The following is a 24,264-nucleotide window of genomic DNA, read 5'->3' on the forward strand; positions in this document are numbered from 1 at the left end:
TGTTGAAAATTCGATTCCCACATGGTTATAAGCTGGGCCAACAGTGGTGTGCTGGCCAAAACAATAAAGTTGCTGATGTATGCACAAATTCTATACCATTGCTTTGAGATGATGCACTGCCTCTGGTAGTCCACAATGCTGCTCAAGGTTCCAATGAAGATTGAGTAGTAACAGCCGAAAAGCAATAATCTATCCAGCAATTTCCGATGCCAAATGGTGGGCATTGAATTCATGGACAATGTTTACTGTCACAATGATGACAACCAACTAACTTCGAATACCCATCAAATTACAATGACACTGATAGAAAACATAATTTGGTTTATGGGTCTAATTACGTTCACATTTATCAATGAATCTAATCTGATTCAAATCAAATTTTTGTTCCTCTCAACATGGTTACAGTTGGTATTAAGTAAGAAGATCGACAAAAAAAGTTACAAAATACTGCACTTTTATATTTAAAAAATAATGGGTTTGTATGCTTAAATTGTTGTTGTTTAATTACAAATATATTATCTATGATTAACTATAAATACGTTTAAATATTGCAAAAACTACACATGCACGGGACGCATGTATTTCGATTAACTATTTGTTGATTCTTTTTGTTTTTATTTATTATTATCTATCAATGAAATCATATATTTGTGGGAAGAATTAAACAATATAAAAACACACAATATTACTGAGGCACTTTTTGGTGTTTATAACAATTACATTTAAATTAGCTGCACATTTCGTCAATATTGCTTAATAATACTAATAAATTGGCTATATACACTTACAAATCAAAATAAGTTTAATAAACAATCTTTTAAATGTTATCAAAATACAATACATCTAGTTATATAAATATATATAAATGCAGTTATATATATTTGCTACAAATAAATCAACATACATATTTTGAGTGTATTTAGAAAATTTGGCACGCGGAATAGGTAAGTTAAATTTGTTACTGTAATTTGTATGATTAATTCATTCGCTTTTATCTATCTATCTGAAATGCTTAAAAAATTGCAGTCTATTGTTGACGAACTTTTGCGTTATTTGTTAATTTTTGTTAACAATTAATTTCGTCCGGCAAATGAAACTTAACGAGATCGGAATACATACATACTTATATATCAAACTACACATTTAAGTTTATTAGCTAAGCTATTTACACGCGCCGATCATTGTGGTCTTTAATGTAATTTAACAAATACAATTAGCTAAATCCCTAATTGACAAAATAAAACATACATAAATATGTACAATACTCTTAGCACATGTGTGTTGGGCATTCAAAAAACTGCGCTGCTTTTTACATGTGGAATTCAAAATGTTACGTAAATCCACGACTTGGCGATTGCACTGGCGACGGTGGCGGCGGCAATGGGGAGAAGTATGTGGAGCTGCGAGATGATGGCGATGGCGGACAGGATGATTCCGGCACAATGCGGGCATCGCTGTGGTAATGGGAACGTGGTGTTGGCGGCGGCGGATATGGTTCGCTGTCATAACCATATTGCAGGCAGGCAGCTGCCGAACTGGATGACAACTTGGTGGCGCCACCATTACTATTATTGCTATTCGATTTACTTGTATAATTCGAATCGGATTCATCGCAAATATCCGTAGAGCATGGAGTCGGTGGCGGCGGTTGATTGATGATCTTGTAGTGCCTGTATGGACGACGTGAACGTGTGGCCGGCGATGGCGGTGGATTGATCGGATAGGCGACCATGCTGCTGCCATTCGTTGTCGAACTGGATGCTCCAGTTATGTGATTGCGATCATACGAGTTCATGCTATTCCGCGAGTTGAGCGTCGACATGCGCACTGCCTCCGCAACAGAGGCAATTTTCGAGACACGCTGAGACTTGCTCAGCGTCGATGGTGAAAGTGGATCCGATGCCTGATCATCCTTGGGCTCCGTGCGACTTTTTCCAATGCGTGTGCGACAAAATTGCAGCAGATAAACAATCGAGAAGATGATGACCATTGTGGCTCCAATCAATATCATAAATGCACGCTTATCCGATGCTGGCGCCATGCTACGTTGCTGACAAATATCCGCGGACTCGTCTCCGCCATCGGCGCAGTTCTCCCAGCCATCGCAGAGCAAAGCAGTCGAGATGCAAAGCTGTGAACATTAAGAGTAAATTAAGTTAATGAATCAGATTTATGCAGAGGTCACGAATATCAGTACTGAGTAAACTCAACTAACCTTGCTAGTTGGACACTGAAATTCGCCAGGTCGCTTGCAGCAATCGGCCTCGTCGTGTCCATTGGCACAGTTGGTGGTGCCGTCACAGACGAGCGACTTGTCAATGCACTCGCCCGACTGGCAGCTGAACTGATCCGGCCGACAGGATGGGCAGCCCACCTCATCGGATTTGTCGGGACAATCCTTTTGGCCATCACAGCGCCATGACGCTGGTATGCAATCCTTGTTCATATCACTATTCTCGGCAACGGGTGCCGCACATGTGAAATGATCTGGCCCACAGGCGGGCAGAGCACCGCAGTTCTCCTTATCCTCAAGTAGCATCAGATGCTTTGGACAGGAGCAAATGTCACGTGTATGGGTGACGCCATCTCCAGAGGCTACACAAATGTGGGAACATTTTGTACGACTGTGCAAACATGTGTGATTCCTCAGCAGTTTTGCGTCCGGCGTCCACACGGCACGGATGTCTGTGATCTGTGGCAATCGCTGCAGTTCCGCCGAGCGACGTTCTCCCGTCACCGTCACACGCTCCACTCCCGTCTTGTCGTCCAGCCAATAGACAAATCCTCCCAGAGCAGCAATATTAATCACCTGCGAGATGTGCATGGAAACCAGCGATTTTCTGTCAAAAAGAAGAGAAATTAATTTAACTTAATAGATACAATAATAAGTCTCTATAAATTTAATATAATTTAATATTAAATTACAATTGATGAATTAAATCAATAATCAATAAATAAAATTACAAGAGCTATTTTTGGTTTTGAAAATAAATTTCAAAATTAAGAGTGGTTATATTAATATGTTTAACAAAAATGTATCCATTTCCTGGATACCCAACTTTTTCATTCATCCAGAAAAATAAAATAATAAAATGCTTTCTTACACATTCTTGCCATTGATGTCCATGGCATCAATGCGCTTTCCGTGCGCATAATAAATCATATCCGATTGTTGATCCAAAGCAAGGGTCGTAACGCCCTCCAATTTGTAGGCCAACTCCATGCGCTCGTTGCCATCGACACGTGCCCGGATTATAGCCTGATGGCTTCCCACATCCGACCAGAAGAGCAGGCGCTTCACCGCATGCACGGCAATGTGACGCGGCTTCTCCGAGTCGCCGGTGTCAATGACGCCAATCGATTCGCCAAGGAAACTAAGAAGGATACGAGCTTAGTAAACAACTAAGATTTACTTTAAGGCTGTTACTTACCTGGTCACATTAATGCTGTTGGAGTAGGAGCACGTCCAGAAGAGCAAGCGTCCAATAATATCAATGGCAATGTCAAAGGGTTGTCCACTGTTCACCAGGACACTTGTCTTGGTGCCATTGGCCAGCGAACGTTTGATGCTATGACTGCGTCCTTCAATCTGTAAAAAAATGGGAGAAATTGAATTAGATTAAATTATAAGATTATAACTTTCAGAATACAAATTAGTTACAGATTTGTACAATAAAAACTGATTTTAACCCATGGACTTAAACCAATTTTTTGGTATGCTAGTCTAAACTTCTACATACCCAGTAAATATGATGTGTGATGGGATCATAGTCAACAGCACGGATATTCTTGCCGGATACGGGTAAAGGGACGTTGGGACAATCGGTGGCATTTGGAAGCAAGCGTCCAAAGCTGTTGCGCTGACTGAAGATGATATAGTTGCGTGGTGGAATGCAGGAGACGCCATCCTTGGCCAGCTGATAGTGTGTGGGACAGGCGCAGGTCATGCCCCGCCTACTGGGCTGAGCGAGACACAAATGGGAGCAGCCGCCGTTGTTCAGCTTGCAGGGATTAACGCCCGTCTGTCTTTTGTCATTGAAGACCAGCAGGGATGTGATGTACGTCATGCCAGAGTGGACGAGACTGCGATTTTGTCCAGTTGTCTTATGGACACGTTCAATATCTCCAGTGTTCCAGTCACTCCAGTAGACATAGTCCTGATATAGGGATACAGCGTAGGGTTCATCGATGTCACTGCTGACCAAAACTTGTCTCCGTTTGCCATCCCAGTCGGCGCACTCGATCTTCGTGGGACGCGACTGGGTAGCCCAATAAATCCGCCTGGTGTCCTGGTCAAAGGTTAAGCCCGCCGCATGATTCGCACTCGCTATAATCGTTTGCAGCTCGCTGCCATCCATGGCTGCCCGACGTATTGAATCCGATGGCGACTCCGTCCAGTACATGTAGCCACGTCGTGGCTCCAGGACCAGGGATCGCGGCTCCTCCACGCCCTTCCAGAGCAGCACCCGACGACTGCTGCCGTCGAGACGGGAGACCTCAATGCGACGTGCCTCCGCATCCGACCAGTAAATGTTGTGTCCCAGCCAATCGACGGCAATGCCATCGGGACCTATTAACCCGGAGTCAACAATGCGCTGCACATACGAGCCATTGAGGAAGGCCCGAAAGATGCACTTGCTCTTCTGATCCGTCCAATAGATGCGACGTTCGGCGACTGAGACGTCCAGGGCATGGGCATCCCGCACATCCTTAAAGGGTATCCGCTCATCGTTGTGATTGCCCTCGTTGTACTCAATGGAGATGCGTCCAATGTGCTCCTGGCGAGAAAACAGCAGAAATGCAGCGGGCACAACACAAGTTCGTTTATCATTGGACAGCTCGTAATCGATGGCACAACGGCAGACATAATCCCGTGGACGGTTCAGGCAGAGATGAGAGCAACCACCATTGCGCACGGCACAAGCATTCTGGCCACGCACCTCACGTAATCTGGTCACCTTCAGACCCATGAGATCGGGATACTGATCGACGACAACGATGCGATTGTTACCCGTGATTTTATGGGCACGATCGATGGAGCGTCGCTGCCAATCTGTCCAGTAAAGGTAATCATCCAGAATGCTTAAGCCGAACAGATGCTTGAGGTTCTCACTGATGACAACCCGTCTATCGGAGCCATCCATGTTGGCCACCTCAATTTTATCCGTTTTGCCATCACACCAATAGATCGTCTTATGCTCAATGTCCAAGGCAATGCCATTGGGCCAACCGAGATTCTCGGAGACTAAAACAACTCGCTCGGATCCGTCGAGGGAAGCTCGCTCCACTTTGGGTTTCCGTTCGTTCCAATCACTCCAAAACATCCAACCAAGCGAGGGAGCCACCGCAATGGCACGCGGCTCCTCCAGATGCTCATAGATGAGCACCTTGCGGGCGGAACCATCCAAACGACAGACCTCAATGCGATCCGTAACCGTATCCGTCCAGTATAGATTACGTGCCAGCCAATCCAAGGCCAAGCCATCTGGATGTCGCACCTCCGAGGTGACAAAGTCCGTAATCCCGGTACCATCAGCACGGGATCTTCTAATCGTATAGGCCTCCACATCCGACCAATAGATGTGCTCATCTACTGGGTCGTAATCGATGGCAATGGCATACTTCACCTTACCCAAGGGCAATGGAAATATCGTATAGTCCGGCGAATCGAGGGAGATCTTACTAATCTGCGTCCGTTGCACAATAAAGAGCATCTCCTGGGAGCCATTGGCACAGCTATTGGGGGAGAGGAGCTTCACACCAGTGGGACAGGCACAGCTGTATCCCTGGGCATTTGTGGCCAAGAGGCAGAGATGGGAACAGTTGCCGTTGTTGTGACTGCAGGGATTATCCTCGTATGGCTGCAGGGATGCGGACCAGGCACGCACTGAATTCGGCGCCTTTGGCGTATCGATGAGCTCCTTTAGGTCATTTGTGCGCAGATCCAAGGCATTCAGAGATCCACGCAACCAATCTGTCCAGTACAGCCGATTATTAAAGTATGTCAAACTGAATGGATACTTCAGATTATTGACAATAGTTCGTCGATTGCTGCCATCCAGTTTCATCACATCAATGAAACGAAACTTGCCATCCGTCCAATAGATGAGCTCACTCTCCAGATCCACAGCCAAACCATTTGGCCAGAATACATTATCCTTGACCAGGGTCATCCGTGTCAACGGATCTCCATCCATGCTGGCACGCTCAATCTTCGGATACTCGCCCCAATCTGTCCAGATGAGAAGCCTCTTGGCCGGCACAACAGCAATGGCACGTGGTTGATCCAATTCCGTCCAGAAGAGCACCTTCTGGTAGCGTCCATCGAGGGTGGCCACCTCAATGCGATTCTTCTCGCCATCCGTCCAATAGATCTTGTCCGTATACCAATCAATCGCCAATCCCTCCGGCTTATCCAATCCTGTCGATATCACAGTCTGCTTGGGTGCCTTGGACAACGGCAGCGTTGAATTTGTCTGCGCACACTCGATAATTTCCCGGCCGCAATCTGTCCAGCATACCAAGTTCTTGGCATAGTAAAAATCAATTGCCATCGCCTCGGCCAAATCCTTGACAATCACATCGATAAGTGGTCCTCCCGTTGGCTTTGTAATATTCGCCACTTGAATGTCATGACGGGTGGTGAACAACAACGTGGCTGGCGTGTTAATAAACGGTCCAGTCGAAGATGTGGCCACCAGCGAGGATGAAACGGGTCCTCCATGCACTGCAAAAAAAAGAGACAAAATTGTATTAATCTTTGCATTTTTAGTAACAAACAAATAGGAACACTACATTCGAGTGTGAGACTTATATACTTTAAATAAATTCACTTTAGACATCAGGCTAACTTTCCGTTAAAAAACAGAACAGAATATAGGACAAAGAGTATTATCAATAAAAAAAATACAATAAACTATTGTATACTAATTTCTTACATAATAAATGGAAATATTTTATTTAGAAATCATATTTTATTTCGTGAAATAATTAAAATGTATTTTGTTATTGAATTTCTTTCTTTATTCGGTGTGACTTATGAAAGGAAAAGGTTTTTTCGTTTTAGATATAGAATTTGGTTGTCCACCTCTTTTCCAAACTCAATTTAGGAAACATTCTGGAATACGTTTTTGATTCATTTCGTGGTTTTACAACATTGAATTTGCTCTTTTAGTGCAACTCAGTTGAGTTCTCAATCCGGTTTGAATGTGATCTCATGTCTACATTAAATCCAATTATAATTTCCCTATTCATACAGTCGCGATAAAATATTTAATTCTGCACACCTTCCTCTAGCAAATAGCTCAACTGTCGAGTGGTTAACAAACATGCAAATTACAACTACGCACTACTGGCTTAACTGGTTGTAGGTTGTTTATGGTACGTTGTACGTTGTAGGTGGTGCTGTACTTTCAAGTGGGCGTTGCAGCTGCAAGTGATTTAATTGTTTATGAATTTACAAACTCTCCAGCCTACGAACTTATATGGCAAGGTTTCAGTGGAAATACAAAAACAAAAACTAGCAAACGTATGATAAATATCAATTGAAATAATATATTTATTGAATAATCTCGATGCATCTCAATTTAAAATAATAAGCTATTATATATATATATTTTTTGAAACAAATTTTTATCTTCCAAATGAAAAAACATTTAGAAACTGAATAAATAAAGTGTTAAACTATGTTTAAATTGACGGGAAATATGGAAATCGGTTAAGTTTTTACAAAGTTATGAGCTTATAGTTTAGATAAAAATATTATATGAAAATTTTTGAATTTTTATTCCGTATGGAAATCGATTAAGTATTGATAAAGATTCGCGAGTTTCCCATTTTCCAAATTGACTCAGATGAATGAGATACCTCCATATACATCGGTTCCGTGCATAAATAATATGATTATCTTTATTTACACTTTTCGCACATTTTTAATCTGTTCAATTTCAAGTCTTTAAGGTGTGGAAAATTGCAAAGTTGCATTTTGTAAATGATTAACGGATGCTCTGGCTGGGGATTGGCAAACGGATCTTGGCATTGTGGCTTTATTCAGATCAACAGTTGCCGGTGGTAGCAGCCGGAACAACAATAACAACAACATTTAAATGCTAAATGACTGCGAGTAGCGTTATTGTTGCAACGGTATACGAGGTACATCATAGTAAGGTAAGAAGACTGGTCTTGTACCATAACCATGCCCATTCCACTATACGCCCACTCCAGTTTCGCTGAGTGGTCGCATTATGCAGCTGGAACTGCAATTGGAATTGGAGTCGGAGTCTGTGTCGGGTCTCCCCTTCAATACGAGTGCCTGTCTCCGGCTCTGCGCTAGTTTCAACGGAAGCTTCAGCTATTTAAATGTGTTGAGAGCTTGGCTAGCTAAATAGGCAACCAGCCGTCAAGCAGACAGGCAGACTGACTGAAAGGACAGCGCTCCTCAACGAGAACTTTTTGCCTCTTACTGCCAACGCTTCAACGTTTCTGCAATTTCCATTATTTAAGCCTTCTGTTGTTGTTCTATATGCTGGACGGCTTGAAAGGCAAAGTGGTAGAAGAGCTCCCTCCTGAAAACTTATTTAACAATATACTACAGAGAGAGAGAGAGTGCATTTAAGTTACCTTTAATAAGTAAGGAAAACTCTTATCGATAAGAGGGTATGGTATTTCTCAATACTATCGATGAAGTTTCATATTTTGTACTAGAAGTTACCAGTACCTTCTTTGCACATTCTTTACTCATTTTGCCTGAAAAAGGTGCAAAATTTAAGCTGCACTTAAGTTTCTTGTGCCTCAGTCGTCTTTTTAACTTTACTTTTTTACTAAACTTTTCATTTTGTGGTATAGTTTCGATGCAAGTAGTAAAACTTTTTTAATTACAAAGCAAACTTTTCGGGAACTTTTTATTTGCATCTTGCCGACCAAAAATAAAGCGAAATTATATCTTTGTTGTGAAAAAATTGTATTTTCTTATGTTCATTTTACATTTTCTTTGGTATTTTCATAATCAAGCAAAAGCTAAATCTAAAAGGTTACACATTTATTACTGGAACTTTGAAAGCTATTAATTTTTATACCCGTCATCACTTTACAAATAAGTTAAATCGTGTTCGTTGGAATGTATGTAACTGGGAGAAGGAGGCATCTCCGACCCTATAAACTATATATATTCTTGATCAGCATCAACAGCCACACCCAGTTTTTAAGATAATACGTTTTTATGGTAATTGACGTTATTTATTAATATTATCTATTATCTCGCCTAATTGCAGCAAGATTGGACAAGTAGAACGGCAGTAATAGCTAACCAAGTCATTAAAGATTAAGACAATAGAAGCACCCAAAAGTATGCAGTAGTTTATATTAGATAGTAATTTCTATAAAGTATTCTTATACATTTTGATATAAGGAACGGGTATTCTATGGTCGGGATCTCGACTTTAGCCTTTCCAACTAGTTTAAATTGTTTAACATCAACTGAAAGAAGTTACAAAAATTTTTGAAGCTTAAGTTTACTCAACAAACTTTGTTGTATTTAAAAAATATACTTATTGATGGCCTTAAAAGTTCTGTCAAAGAAAGCAAATTAAAATCTTAAAAATGTAAAGCAGTTTTTTTTAATGAATTTCAACTATTATGCGTGGAGTAGAGTGACTGCCACTAAAAGTCAGTTCTCTTCTGGGTGCCCATCAACGTCGTTTCTGTATCCCTCATCAGCAAGCAAAACGCAATCTCGCAAAATGCGTTTAAAATGCATCACAAGGCATAACAAAACATCATTGCAAAAATCTCAACAGCGACATCGACAACAACAACAACAGGCTGAACATAGTCGACCAAGGTCTACATTAACATTTAAAAAAGGTTCAAAATAAACATGGAAGAGGCGGCTGTCCGATAAACTGACTTCTGGTCTCGTCCGCTGACCACAAGCGTACATACATCATCATCTTTATGGGTCTGTTAACAAGCCAGAAGAACATGGTAAATAACATTAACTTGGCTACCAAATTAAGCAATAAAGGCTTCAAAATGAAATATAGCCTATACCTTGTGACAATAAGTACAAATAAGTTTGAGATTATAAAAATGAAATGTATTCGCTTATTAAAAATGTCAATATTATTAAATGCTTTCGAATAGTGAGGTGAAAATATCCATAAAAAGTTTTTATAATAACTCGTACATCAGAGTTACTATAATTTTATTATAATTTCGGATGAACCGATATTTACGAACGATAAAATTAATGCTACATCTATCGATATTTAATCAGAGGTGTTCTACACATCTCTAACAGCGCCAAAGCAATCTAAAAGCAATTGTTGGGGTTCCTGAAAAGAAGCAAGCATTGCATTGATGAAAGATTTCACAAAATGAAATAATTATTGAATTAAACTAAATTAATTTTTAAATTAAATAAAAATGCATAAAATACATTTTTTATAATTTAGTAAATTATAAAAAATACTTCTCAACGTAAAAATATTGTTGAAACTGGAAGAATGCCGATTTTTTTTACTTCGAAAATATGTTCGAAAAAACTAGATCTCTGACATTTGAGGAACACCGACATTTAGAACGGTGGTTTTCAAAAGCAATTATCTTAAAAAACTCTAGAGATTTCTGGAACACACCTGTATAACTTTATCGTGTTACAAAATGAGTAAACACACGTTTAACTTCGATTTGAATGCCTTGCTGAATCAACGTAATCACAAAGGCAAAGGTAATGATTGTATTAAAATGTATGCAAAACAAGCAGTAGTGCTTAAGAGACTGCTTGACTAGCAGATACCCTGTTGACCGAGTTGAAGACATGCACAATCGAAACCTTTATTAATTTAAAAACAATTTTTTTAAAAACATTTGTTAAGATGGTCAAGTTTGAGAGTACTTGAACCCTCTTTAAAGATTAAAGGGCATAACAAAGTCGACGCTGAATGAATTGACAGTGCTTTGGCTGTAGCTAAAGCTGCCTCTTATCATGCAAACATCATCAGCAATGCGAAACCATCGAAAAAAAAAATTGCAGCTGCGAAAAGCTCAGAAATGGAAAAGGCAATTTTGCCCAAAAGGAGCAAACCAGGCCCAGAGAAAAAGGGATAGAGAGAGCAATGAAAGAGAAAGAGAGAATGGTTAGCATCTTCTTATGCTTTCATGGCATTGTCTGCCGGAGTTCATGTTTTATTTAATAATTTAAAAATAAATATATTGCAATGATAAATGGAAAAATGTTGAATGGGGCAGGAACTTAGCCAAGTCGATGACACTTTCATTTGCATGACGGAACAACATTCAAATAAATATTTTTAGTACAGTCTGAAGAGCCTCAATGTGTTGATCTAATCTTGAGTCTCTCCCCCTCTTTTGGTTTGTTGTGGCAAGCATTCACGAAGTGTGTGGACTCAACTCGTTAGCAGCAACATGCTGCTTTTCTCTTCTTCCTCCATTCCCCTCCCTCCTCCCTACTTCTTGTGGTGTCTACTCTTCCAAAGGCTATTAACTGGCACAGCATGCAATTTGCACGTTCACAAAGACTTTGCCAAAACTCAGCTTCTCGTTTACGCTTCAGGGAAGCAGCGAAGTTTCAAGTGGCTATGCCGAATAGCAGATACCCTATTCTATATCTACATTACCCCATTTTTTAGCGCAAATATTGAAAATGCTTTAAAGCGCATTCTAATTAAATACTTGTGCCAAATACGTGACAGGCGACGGGAATGAAATGCAAACTGCGCGAGGAGTCTGATTCGGAGCCTATTCAGCACATAAAGTTTGCTGCTGATGATGCAGGAATGGCAACGGGGGCTCATGCCCCCAGAGTAGAGCATCCAGCCAAGCACAAGCACATAACGAGGCTTCAATGTTGCCTCATGCCACAGCAGCAGCAACAGCAGCATCAGCATCAACAACAGCCAACTGCACTCCGCCCACACATACATATTTACAACAAGAACAAGAAGAACAACAAATGCCAACTAGTTTGAACCATGGCCAGGCCTAGGCACCACAATTCATATTATGATAACGATGTGGGCTGGCCAGAAGTTGCAGCAGCAGTTGGGGCAGCATCAGAAGTTGCAACGACTGAGCCTCGCTTGCCATTCGCGTGCAAAATATTGTGTTAATATTTTTACGCCGCTGTTACTTGTTTGCTACTACAGTGAATCCTCGCTAATGGTCCGGTGTATTCAAAAAAAATACACAACACAAAAGGAATTAAGACCGTAACCTTTATTTATTGAAGCCGATTGAAAATTATATCCAGAACTGAAACCCTAACCAAAACAACCGTTTTTTATAATACCGAAACCGAAAAACCGAAATTCGAAATCAAAATAACCGATTAGTAACCGATTTAAGAAAAACGGTTAGTTTCGGTTCAATCAAGCTTTAAATTCAATTATGTTGCTAATGTGTAATCATCGTTTTTCAATCTAATTTTGATTAAAAATTTGAATCTTGATCATATTAAATAGTTCCTTTATGAAATCAAAGATTTTTCGTCACCGAAAACCGAAAAACAAAATACAAACATACAATAATATAAAAAAAACCTTTGCTTTAAAAATCTGTATTAATAATAACAATAATTTAATATAAGATTGCATTAGAAGAAAATACTAGAGTTATACTACACATTTTTTTTAAAAATAAGATATTTAATATTATTTTATAACTTTTTTTTTAACTTTTTAAATTTAAAAAAAAAAATACATTCCGCACCATACGCAAAAAGGTTAAGCTCATTATTACTCAAGATTTTGTTTTTACGCAGTGCCGAATGAATTTTCTTTTAAATTTATATACAAGGCTGGTCAAAAGTATTTACACAAAACTATCAATGGAAAGTTCTTCGAAATGCCGTTTGAATTATACAAAACTTTCCTTAACCTGTTAAGTACCCATTGAAATTTTTGAATTTATGTAAAGATCTACTTTTTTGACTTTTTTCCTAGGGCTTAAACAAAAAATGTTTTGATGCAAAAAGTTTCTCCAAAAAATTCTAATGGTGACTGCAAATTTTTCAAAAATATCTTCGCTTATATTTTCTATGATTTTTTGAAATTTTTCCTGCAAAACTATAGGTTTTTTCAAAAAGTCGAAGAACAAATATTTCTAGGTTTTCGAAAACGAATAAATCCCCATAATTACATCTAAGGTACTTTAGCGATTTGATGCAAACAGACAAACAATTTGACTTTTCATTTCATTTTGAGAAGTCTACTAAAAATTTGATCGAGGTATCAATCGACGCGTATTTTTGATAAGAATTTTACCAAAAGGCCCCAACAGCCCCATTAGTTGCAATCATTTAAATTTTGACCCTGCCACTTACACCCCTTTATCTCATGAGCCAAGTGAGTTAGCAAAAGTTTTGCTTTTTTGTTAGATAGTACTTAACCTTTCGATCGGCATATAACTCGATCTGATCGGACAGTCGTAGCAAATTTTCCATATTAGCTGTATATATTGCTTGTCGCCTTTCGCACCCTTCGTGCTGCTTTCGTCACTAGCGCGAACTGCCGTCCGCAGTGATCAATGTAAAAGTTGCTAAAAATTTCGGTAATAATACGAAGTTGTCTTAGTTCGCATTTGCGTATATTCACTGTAGTGCCGTCAAATGTTTGCCTGGTTAATTTTGTGGCAGTATATGTATGTTTTCACTTCGTTTTCGCATTTCGTTTCTGCCATAAACTCTTGCCCCATCAAGATTGGAGGAACTGCACAATGCCCTTTCCCCTGCCCCTTTCCCGACTTAATGTATTAGTTTGAGCCAACACAATGCGGGCCCCTCCAAGAGCCAAACAAAAAAGGCAATAATAATTATTTTAAGCCTGCTGAAGATATCTTATATGCAGACCATTCCAATGACAGCAAACTGATTTAGCGGTTCTTATGCAATTTGCCAAGCTATCTAGAGATTATAATGTTTGAAAAGTATAGGAAGTTCAAATTCAAATAAACAATGCAGTAAGAGAGTAATTAAAGAAGAATTATTGATAACATTTACGTTTACATATACATTTTTTTTTTTTTTAGATATTTTAAGTCAAGGACCGCCAATGAGAGCTAAGAAGCAAATTTAAACACAATAAATCAATGGTAAAGAAATCTTTTCCGGTAAAATGGAAAACATAATAAACGATATCAGCCAAAAACTTTTATTTACTAATTATATAATATAAATCATTTTTAATTCTCAGTTTTTATTTTCTCAAAACAAATAAAATGTAAGTCTTAAACGTTACAAAATAACACTTATTTAAAAAAAAAAAAAAAAAAAAAACAAGAGTTATTTGATTATTATTTGAATAGTGAACAAATAAGAGTTATTCCGTAACTTTAATTTATCAAAAACTTAAGTTAAATATCTATAAAGCCAAGTGTTGTATTATTAAAAATTAAATGTATTCTTGATCTATGATTAAATATATACTTAAAGTCTTTTAAAGTGGAGCAGAAATTAGCTAAAAACCCAACCACTTATGGCATCAATACTAATGAGATTTGTCCGAGATTCATATGTAAATAAAGGAAATAAATTTGAGAATTTAAGTATGCATTAATTACATACTTATCAATTAATTACTATACAAGACTATACTACACAATAAAACTAACTTGAAAGCGCTATTTATTGTCAGTCAGCATTTATTTAGCATAACAAAAGTGAACTTAGTTCAGAAACAGGCTAATACTTGAAGTACAGTAGTCATCCGACATTTAAAGAAATGACAAAAGACATAAGAGTACGAATGTGTCAGATACATAAAACGAAAAACATTAAAATTATTCAAAATTGCAGAAGAGTTATTTTTTATATATGATTTAATTAGCGAGCGTTCACTGTAGTTAATATTATATGTTTTATGGAATACCCCATATTTAAGAATACTGGATTGCTTTTCACATGCAAATAAAATATGAAATAAATTCGCATTTTGGTTCAACAAATTTTTTTGACTTTATTACAATAGACAAATACAACAGTTAAATGTTAGTTTTTTGTGTGTGGAGATTTTGGTTTAAACATTGTTTTCATCTTGTTAACAAATACATAGAAACACACACATAACAGACAATGTATAAAATTCAAATAAATATCGCATTGTTGTGTGTGCCTTTGGGCACCTTTTGTCAAAATTTATGCGGTTACCCGTTGAACTCTTCAGGTAGACGAGCAGAAAACAGCAAAAACAAAAAAAGAACAAACAAACAACATAAAAAAAACTGAAAATAAAACCCAGGAAGAACAAAGTTAAGCAAACGATTTAAGATGTTTGCTTCTACCTGACACCTTGCAGGCTCGTTAAAATACGAGCTGCGACTTGGACAACGATCTTATCGATCTCTCTCAGTTGTCGATAACTTGGCTTGTAGTCTTCAATAATAATTATGTTTGCTTTGTTCTTATGATTGACTGAGATTTTGTTGAAAAGATTATGCTTTTACGTCATGCTTCAAAATCATAATAATTAGCATACGCTAATAATTATGATAAACTCCTTTTTATCGCATTGTTATATGGGTATCCCTACATTTGTTAATTGTTGCATTTTAGCAAAAGGTTTAAATATCTTTTTGCCAAGCCTGTCTCTTATTCTTACAAAAAATTAACTGAGCCATAAAATTAAGGCTTAACGATATGGAAAAATTGGGAGGAGACAGTCGAACTTCTCCCATAAAAATTTAGCTTTTGACTCTAACAAAAGCATATAAAAAGAATTGAAACTAATTTAATAACAGTGCTATAATCAAGATCAATATACGTTATATATTTGAGTATTTAAGTATAATAAAAAACAATATAGAAAGAAGCGATATGATGAGATTTTAAATAAAAGCTTAATTAAGATATATGACACATTAATTCATATACAGATATGTCTTCGTCATAAGATCAATAGAGAAATGAAGAATATACAAACATTTTAAGGCACAGTAAGCATATCATAACCAATGATAAGAAGTGCGAAGTAATGCTTGTTTTATAATATAATTAAGCATTAAGTTGACGCGACATGCGTTGCAAATGAATAAATTAGTACATCACACATTAATGTCATTATTAAGATGCTAGTGGTCATCAGGGTAAATGGCATTATTATAAAAGCAAGCACACATACAGGAAGTAAATGAAAACAGTTTGAATCGAAAGCAAATGTTGCAATAATGTTGATTGCGGTAAGTTCTTTGCCTATTTCTGTCTCCTATCTCCCTTTCTCTGTCTTTCTCTCTGGGAGTGTGTTTTCCTGGCTGCCGTTAATTAGCATTTTCCCGAGCATCAAAGCGGCGTTGCCAGCTCGTTGAGCGTAATTTGAGAGATAAATTATAAACAAAAGGCGATTTGTATATCAACACATTAATTGTGAATGATATGCATTTGCTGCAGCCCTGGAAAAAGGGAGCTATAGTATGTATGTATGCATGCACTACAATTACAAATAGGCCCATTGATATATTTACACATACACACACACAGATAGACTTATGCATGTCCACACAGATGCAGGCGCAAAGCGCATCAATGATTTGTTTGTGCAGCCGTTGTTGTTGTTGTTTCTGCTGCTTGCCAACTGTGTTTGTCGTTTAAGTATATTGTTTATGTTGTTCTTGATGATGATGTTCTTGTTGCCTTTGTTATTGTTGTAGCAAACTCTTTTCAATTCTTTCCTTTGACAAAACTTCCTTTATCTGTGTATTTGCTGTAGGCCTTGCTTTGCTTTTAGCGCTTTCATTTTGTTATTGCCATTAGACCCTGTCATAGGGTCAAAATGGCAAATAGTCGGGCCTATCTAAAAGATATAAATGTATCTTTACACATGCAGTTATTGTTTAGACTTTTTTTTTTTTAACATATCATTAAGAGCTTTGTAATTAACTTATAACCGATTGAAAGATGTATTCATTGTTTTCAGATTTTTAATTTTTTTAAGGAACTTTTGTAGTTTCTTAATAGTTTTTAATTATAATTTCACATTCTCCAATGAAAATGCAAAGCAAATAAGATACATGCGAAAGCTATCGAAATACGTCAAGGGTATTAGATCGTCGACATACCCAATATGTGCATTATTTTTAAGTTTTTCTGTAGAGTGTAGAGTTTTGTCTTGAACTTTACGGACTCGTTAAGCTCGATATAAATTAGTATGCACAACAGGTTGAAAATTATACAAACAACAATCAACAGCAACATATGTTGAAATAAAGTTAAATTGGATATTCAGAGAGCATTAAAAAAAACTTCCAAATTAACCAGAAACTGAACTGAGCTGAAATGAAAATTGAGACTACGCTACGAGGTAAAAACTTAAAACCGATCATACTACACACACACAGTGAACATACAATATAGTAAAAAAAAAGTTTCAGCATCGAATGGCTTTAAAAATATCGAAGCAAAACAAAGAACTGGCCATCACAGCAATTACTACAGAACAAAGAACAGTGAAAAAGGCAAAACAAGCCCAAAAACAGATTCCTCACTGTACGACAAGAGTGTGAGCGTGTGTGTGTGTGTGTGTGTGTGTGAGTGCGTGTTTGTGTGAAGATGTGAGCTCTAGGGTGACCGACTCCAAACAAGTCACCGGAGACGCAGACTGGGCTAAAAAGGGTCGTCTCTCTTAACGATGTGCATGTTTATATGTCGACGCCGTGGCCCGAAACAGGGCAGAGCGGCAGAGCAGAGACAGAGGCTGAGGCTGAGAAGCAGAGGCCGGCTGGAAGGAAGGCTGGCTGGCAGGTAGGCAATGCACAGACATTTTAAGTAGTGGCTAAAAAGACAACAACAACCACTATGAGCAACCAAAGGGGCCAGACGCAATATAGACAACAACAACACAGAAGTATGTGCATATGTATTCTTACGTGTATGTAGCTTGTTAGCAATGGAAACCTCGGTTAAAGCAAAAACCTTAAAAGGGTCTTGTTTTTTTTTTACTCGTGCATGCTGCGCTTAATTCGTTAGTTGGCCAACGCCAACGGCAGTGTAAAGTTGGCCTCCACATACACACACACACACAGACATTTACATACAGGGAGTTAAGCAGAGTTGCCTGCACGCCTACAAATATGCAAATTATATTAAAAATTAAATACCTGGTGACATGGTTTGCCTTAAAGCTGGCAGGCTGCTTAATTTCTTTAAATATTCTTGTTTGTAATAATATGAAAATATTGAAAAGAATATTGAATCACAGTTATTTTAAAATAATTTCATTTACTTTAATTTGTTAGCTAAACTTTTTTTTAATATTTATAAATAGGTAATAATTAAAAGAAGAGACTTAGATGGATAAGATATCATTGAAAGTCAGACATTCAATATAAGAATCTTACACACCTTTTCATATAATTAATTAACTCTCTAATGACATATTTTTCTATCGTGCTAAGAAAATCATTATTAACGAATCTGAAGTCAGATTTTTAGTCAGACTCCTTGTTTACCTAGTATAGCTAAACATACGTACCCCGTCTTCAGCAGGGTTTTGCATCATCGCCAATTTTTTTTTTTAAATCATTCTTTTCTTATGTAAAACTCAAAAAATAACTTGTACACCTTATTACTTAAATTAATGGTATATTTTGTGCAAAAGACCTGAGTTTCAGATTCGCAACTACTCATTTTGCATATGCTTATGCCAGATCGGTCAATAAATTACCAACATTTTAGTAATGTCCGTTTGTCAAAATATTAGTTTTTGTAGTCTTAATGGAGCTTTTTGTTGACCCCGTCTAAAGGCCTTTTGCTACCATGTTCTTAAAATAACAAAAATTTAATCAAAACTGTTCGGAAAGTCTGTAATCGAAACCCCAGCTAGAAAAATACCCGTTACAAACATTTAGGACCTTGTATTGCTTCAACCCTTTCGGAACGAGTTTTGTTTTGAAACTGGGATACTCTTTTTAAAAAATTGTGTATGTCTAAGACTGATAGTCCCATTAAGAATATTTAGTGGGACATACAATTCCAATAAGTGTTCTTGGCGGTGTACGTGAATTTAGGTGAGACGTATGATCCCAGTATTCTCGAAAGGGTTGCAAATTCAAACAGCCATTAATGCTGTTCTGTTTAACCGATCTTGATGTGCTTAAGCAGGATGATAGATGGTTGTTGTGGTTCTTGACGATTTGTGGTGGAGTGAGAAGGCGTGGCAAAGATTAAAATAAACTTGATCTGCGTGGGGTTTATAGAAGTCTGTGTGCCAAATCTGGATGCTCTAGCTCTTATAGACTCTGAAATCTAGGCGCTCACATGGACGGACTAACGGCAATGGCTATATCGACTCGGCTTTTGATGCTGATCAAGAATATTCATACTTTATAGGGTCGGGGATGCCTCCTTCTTCCTTTTCCATACATTCCAACGAACACAATATACCCTGATACTTATTTTTTAAGTAACGGACAAAAAAAAAATGTGTTTAGCAGGGGTTAAACCCATAATCAAATCCGTAATCTTTGTCCGGTATCAAACGATTGATATTATTAACCGTAGCTGAAACTTTAACTCATACTCTGCTTTTTAGCAAAATAAATTGTGTGATTTTTTTATATTGCTGTAAATTGTAATTATCCAAAGATTATCTATTCAGATTGGTATCACATCACATAAAATAAAAAAATTAAATTTGAAGCTCTGGATCTTTTATTGATTGAAAGTTGTCATGAATTCCAATAGTGGTACTATTCATGAAATTATATAAAAGATACAGAAGTGTCGAGCTCTAATTTTTCATACCAATGCAAGTACACAAAGATTAGATATCTTCATTATTGGTATACTTGGTACAAAAAAAAATTAATTTAAAATATATTTAATGCCCTTTTGTTAAATTTAAAAAAAAAAACAAATTATTTTAATTTTTAAATTTAACAGCCACCATTGTTCCTTTCTAGGACCTTGACAACGCCTTTTTGTGCTTTTGGGTTGTAACAAATTTGTAAAACAGTCCTGTATAACAGAGTCGGTCAATTTCTATAAAGTAAAATGATATTATTTTATTTCAAAAGCTCTATTTTGATTTAAGACCGATGGTTATTGGGCAAACCTTCTAAGATTTTTTCGCTTGTAGCAAAAACAAAATGACCCACTCTACTGTAAAACCTTTTTTTTAGGATCTTGTATGCTGAGTCCACAAGAAAGACTAGTTTTCGAAATAGTTTTAACTTATATAAGGTTTGAAATGACTACAAAGACTAATTTAACTACGAAGTTATATTTCTTTTAGGATTGTGTGTTCTAAAAATTTCTAAAAGCAACCCAAAGGATGGTGTTTCTAAAAGCAATGCTTTCATATAACAAAAATATTTTGGAGAGATTAAGGTATTAAGGTATTTATTTTTAATTTAATAAAAATACCTAAAATAACATTTATATAACTCTAAAATTTTCAAACATTTGTTTCAAAATTAATTCTTTTAAAAATCTGTAAAGGCTTGTGTTTGTGGTGCCTTCGCCCTTGTCCAAAGTAATTTTTAAAGAATTAAAGAAGACGACTCTAATCAATAACTGCATGTGTACTATGATTGCTGTAATAAATTACCTTAGAAAAGTTTAAAAAAAAACTTGAACTGAACAAGTTTGTACATTAAAGTTGATTATGAATCCTGCAAAATTTTATGATAATATTATAATATATCATTTTTTATGAACCGCAGCCATATCAACTGTCTATTTTTAATGTGTATCAACATAGAATATATAACAAAACTAGGACGACTAATAGATAGTATAGATAGTATATTTACAAAAACCACCCGCTTTATCTATTTCAATTACCTGAAGTTTAGTCCTTAATAATTATCGCGTACTTGACAAAGACCCCTTTGTGCGTGCTCGAATATAATTAGCTATGCAGCCAAAAGGTATGAAATTCTGGTCAACTTAATGCTTTGTGCATATTAAAAAAGCAGCTATGAAAGTCCTAAAATGAACTACGACCTCTTCACCAGAACGTACTAAAGTAGTGTATTAACTTAATTATTAATTCGTTACTTTGTATACCCTGAAATTGTATAATTGTTATATAGGGAATGTGGATTAAAATAAACATGGTGGAATCATCTCTGATACATCTCATATTTCATACTTGATTAGATCATTTTATGTAGATAAATAAGAATTGTATACACAAATTTCATAAATTCTTAGGGCCGGTTTTTAAATGTCTTGTTAAGGGGTTTGATAACAATCTCAAAGATATTTTAAGGTAAAATGTATATAATGTCAAATTTGAAAATATCTCTTTGATAAACATTTAGGGAGACATTAAAAACCAGCCCTTAAACTATTTTTATAATTTTCATATTTTTTCTTATAAAATAATTGATGAATAATTGACATGAATAAAATATCTTGGACTTTAAATTGAGCCGTTTAATAATATCTAATTAAACTATTCATAAAAGCATTTTATAGCTTAAAATTCGAAAATAGGATATTGTCAGTTGGACATTCTTCATTGGCGCACTCGAACTTGTCTTTTATGTTGTCCACCTCATTAGCGTTTTTAGTATAACGAGTGGTGTGCTTTGGTTTCGCCTTTTAAATTATGTGCAATCAAGTGAAGTAGAGTACTACAGTTTAAATCAGTAGTATATTGTAGTGGCTGTATATTAGTAGTAGTAGAAACAGGACTAGATGTTGTTATTGCAGTGGCTGCAACAACTACGAAAACGGCGCACTTTGTGCTACGCAAAAGTTGTCAGGCCAAAGCGGCTTAGCGAAGAACGAAGCAAAAGAGAAGCGTAAAAATGCAACAGAAACCACAATTACAACACCTACACACAGAAATACACAGAGCGGGGGACAGAGAGAAACAGAGAGAGAGAGACAGAGAGAGTAATGTCTTTCACTGCTTGTTTTTCTCCTGTTGCTGTAAATCGTTTGTACATGTGTACATCGAGTGTTAATGAACTTGTGCTTTACTCCCCCTCAATTACAATTCGAATTAATCAAAAGGGCATCAAATGAATATCGATTTTTTTAACAGCCTAATAGAAAAAAAAAGAGTTAATGCACTTACCATTTTTATATTGCCAACTGTTTGAGATGCAGGAGCAAATGATGAGTAGAAAGCTTATCACATAGCTAAGATGGTTATTATTAATTACACATTTTTTCGTTGTGATTTGGCACAATTGTTTGAGCTTAATATTAGTATGGTGACTTGTATATGGCTTACGAGCCATTTTACAAGCTCCGGCTCAAAGCCCTAAAGACATTTGGAATGAACGAAACTTGGAGCAACTTATGGTCGTTGAGCGCGGCACAGAATCGTTTCTCAATTGCTAAATACAAATATTTACTGTGTTTATCGCATCGCAGAAACCATAACTAACACATGCACACACACACACACATTTACACGAAGAAGTTGCGACAATTGCAAGATATTTAAAATGCAGGTATTCCGCTTCGTTTGTGTGGAGAGAGTCTCTTCACGTTGTCTCATTTTTCATGTTGTTGTTGTAATTGGCACGGGCACGCGATAAGTAAGCATTGCGTCACTGTAACATCAAGTGGAATTTAGTGTTTGGTCTTTTTGGAAGTGGCTATAAATTCTGCGATTAAATTATTGGCGCAACAAGCCGGCAAATGTCGCAGTTGTCCATCGCACGATTCATTTTCTGACTGAAAAACAAAACAAACCATTGACAGTCGTTGTGCACGTCTCTTAACACGCCATAAATTTATTTAGCTACACGGCGTCCGTTCCGTACGTCAGATTTAGATATGTGTAAATATTACACTCGGTTTGGATTTGCTTTTTTACACTTTGCCCGACACACACATTTTTGAAGCCTTCACATATTTTAATCTAAGACTGCCGGTGCTGTGTATATCAATTAAATAAGCACAACAAAACGGTATTCAAAACAACATTTACACGAATTGGTAGCCATTTTCTTACTATTTATTTCTACAATTTACTTTAGTCAAAACTTGTGATGGCTTCTTGTGAAAGACGTTGCCACCTGGCAAAATTGCCGATAGTTCGAACATGTGGCAGCCTTTCAAATAAAAAAAGTGCGATAGTCAAAAGAAATTTTTCCAAAAGGTATCAATTCAATTTTCAATTTCAATTTTCAAGCTATTTCAATTTTGAAGCTAGAAAAATTTTGGTTACTATTTTGTCGAATTTAGGGTATATTTCTTAAGAATTTAATTTGTAACTTCTCTCCCTCAGGGGTGACAAGATCTCAACATTCATAAAAATTATCACCTTCATTGTATCTAATTTCAAATAATGAATTTTTACTAAATTATTAATTTATTGCCCGGCCTTTTTTAACCGGAACTAGAGTTGTCAATCGTTCGGAAAAACGTTGAAAGAGCTACCGTTTATTTGAACGTCCGGCAGCCTTTCGTTCATTTATTTATTTGGATTACATATTTGCTTCGCAAAACTGCCAAAAGGTGGCGACAAATTTGTAGAGCGTATGGCAAAATTTAAATTAAGTTGAATGGAAATTTCAAAATGCAATAACATTGCAATAACTAATATTTTTATGATAATTTAAATTTCGAAATAACATAAAATTAAGAAAAACATTTTTATGAAGGTTTGAATTGAGCTCTACAAAAAAAATAAAAAAAAAAAAAAACAAAATTTTAACAAATATTTTGCAAAAATTTCAAAAATTCTATCTTCAATTAAGAAAGATTCATAGAATAGGTGAATTTTCTTTTGTGCAACCAAATTCTCAATTTGATAAAAATGGTACAAGTTGCCGGATGGGGAAATTTTGCAGTGCTGCCAAGTTGTTAGGGATCTAGCTATAAATTAGCTAAGTTGGCAACATGTTGCAGCTGTGCCGTCTCATCTCAGCACGAAAAGTTCCCATCACTGATCACGGATCAAAATTGCAAATTTAACAAATTAGTAAATTTGATCAAAATTTAAATTTAAAAAAGAAGCCAAAATTAAAGTTAACATTTTAATAAAGGCTTGAAGTTTGTCAGACCTCGGGGCTGACGAAAATTCATAAAAAATTATGCAAAAATTAAAAAATTCTAGCCAAAAAAAAAAATACGAAAATGGGTAAAAAATTTCAGAATACCCATTTTCGAAAAAGTACTAATTTTTTTAAGTACAAAAAATCAAACTAGATCGTAAACTTTTACCTGATGGGCAACCCTCGATTTAAGGACGCCGCGCCGAATTTATTTGGTCCTCTAGTTTTTCAAAATTTTGAAAATATTTGAATGTTTGCATGCTCTATCTTGAATTTAAAGTGTTCTTTTAATAAAAG

At 36.5% G+C, this 24,264-nt stretch overlaps 1 protein-coding gene across 1 annotated transcript; it reads right to left on the reverse strand.

The window, feature by feature from the left end:
* Window positions 1-321: 321 nt before the first annotated feature.
* LOC117784179 (low-density lipoprotein receptor-related protein 6) lies at window positions 322-22,993 on the reverse strand. The gene is made up of 6 exons (XM_034621842.1): window positions 22,035-22,993; window positions 3,741-6,727; window positions 3,432-3,589; window positions 3,105-3,374; window positions 2,216-2,840; window positions 322-2,131 (listed from the first exon to the last, which is right to left on the reverse strand). Exons 1-6 carry the CDS (start codon window positions 22,198-22,200, stop codon window positions 1,331-1,333), a joined length of 5,007 nt encoding a protein of 1,668 aa, XP_034477733.1. The 5' UTR covers window positions 22,201-22,993; the 3' UTR covers window positions 322-1,330.
* Between the last annotated feature and the right edge of the window lie 1,271 nt (window positions 22,994-24,264).

Source organism: Drosophila innubila (assembly GCF_004354385.1).
Source record: "Drosophila innubila isolate TH190305 chromosome 2R unlocalized genomic scaffold, UK_Dinn_1.0 1_C_2R, whole genome shotgun sequence".
Classification (NCBI taxonomy): domain Eukaryota; kingdom Metazoa; phylum Arthropoda; class Insecta; order Diptera; family Drosophilidae; genus Drosophila; species Drosophila innubila.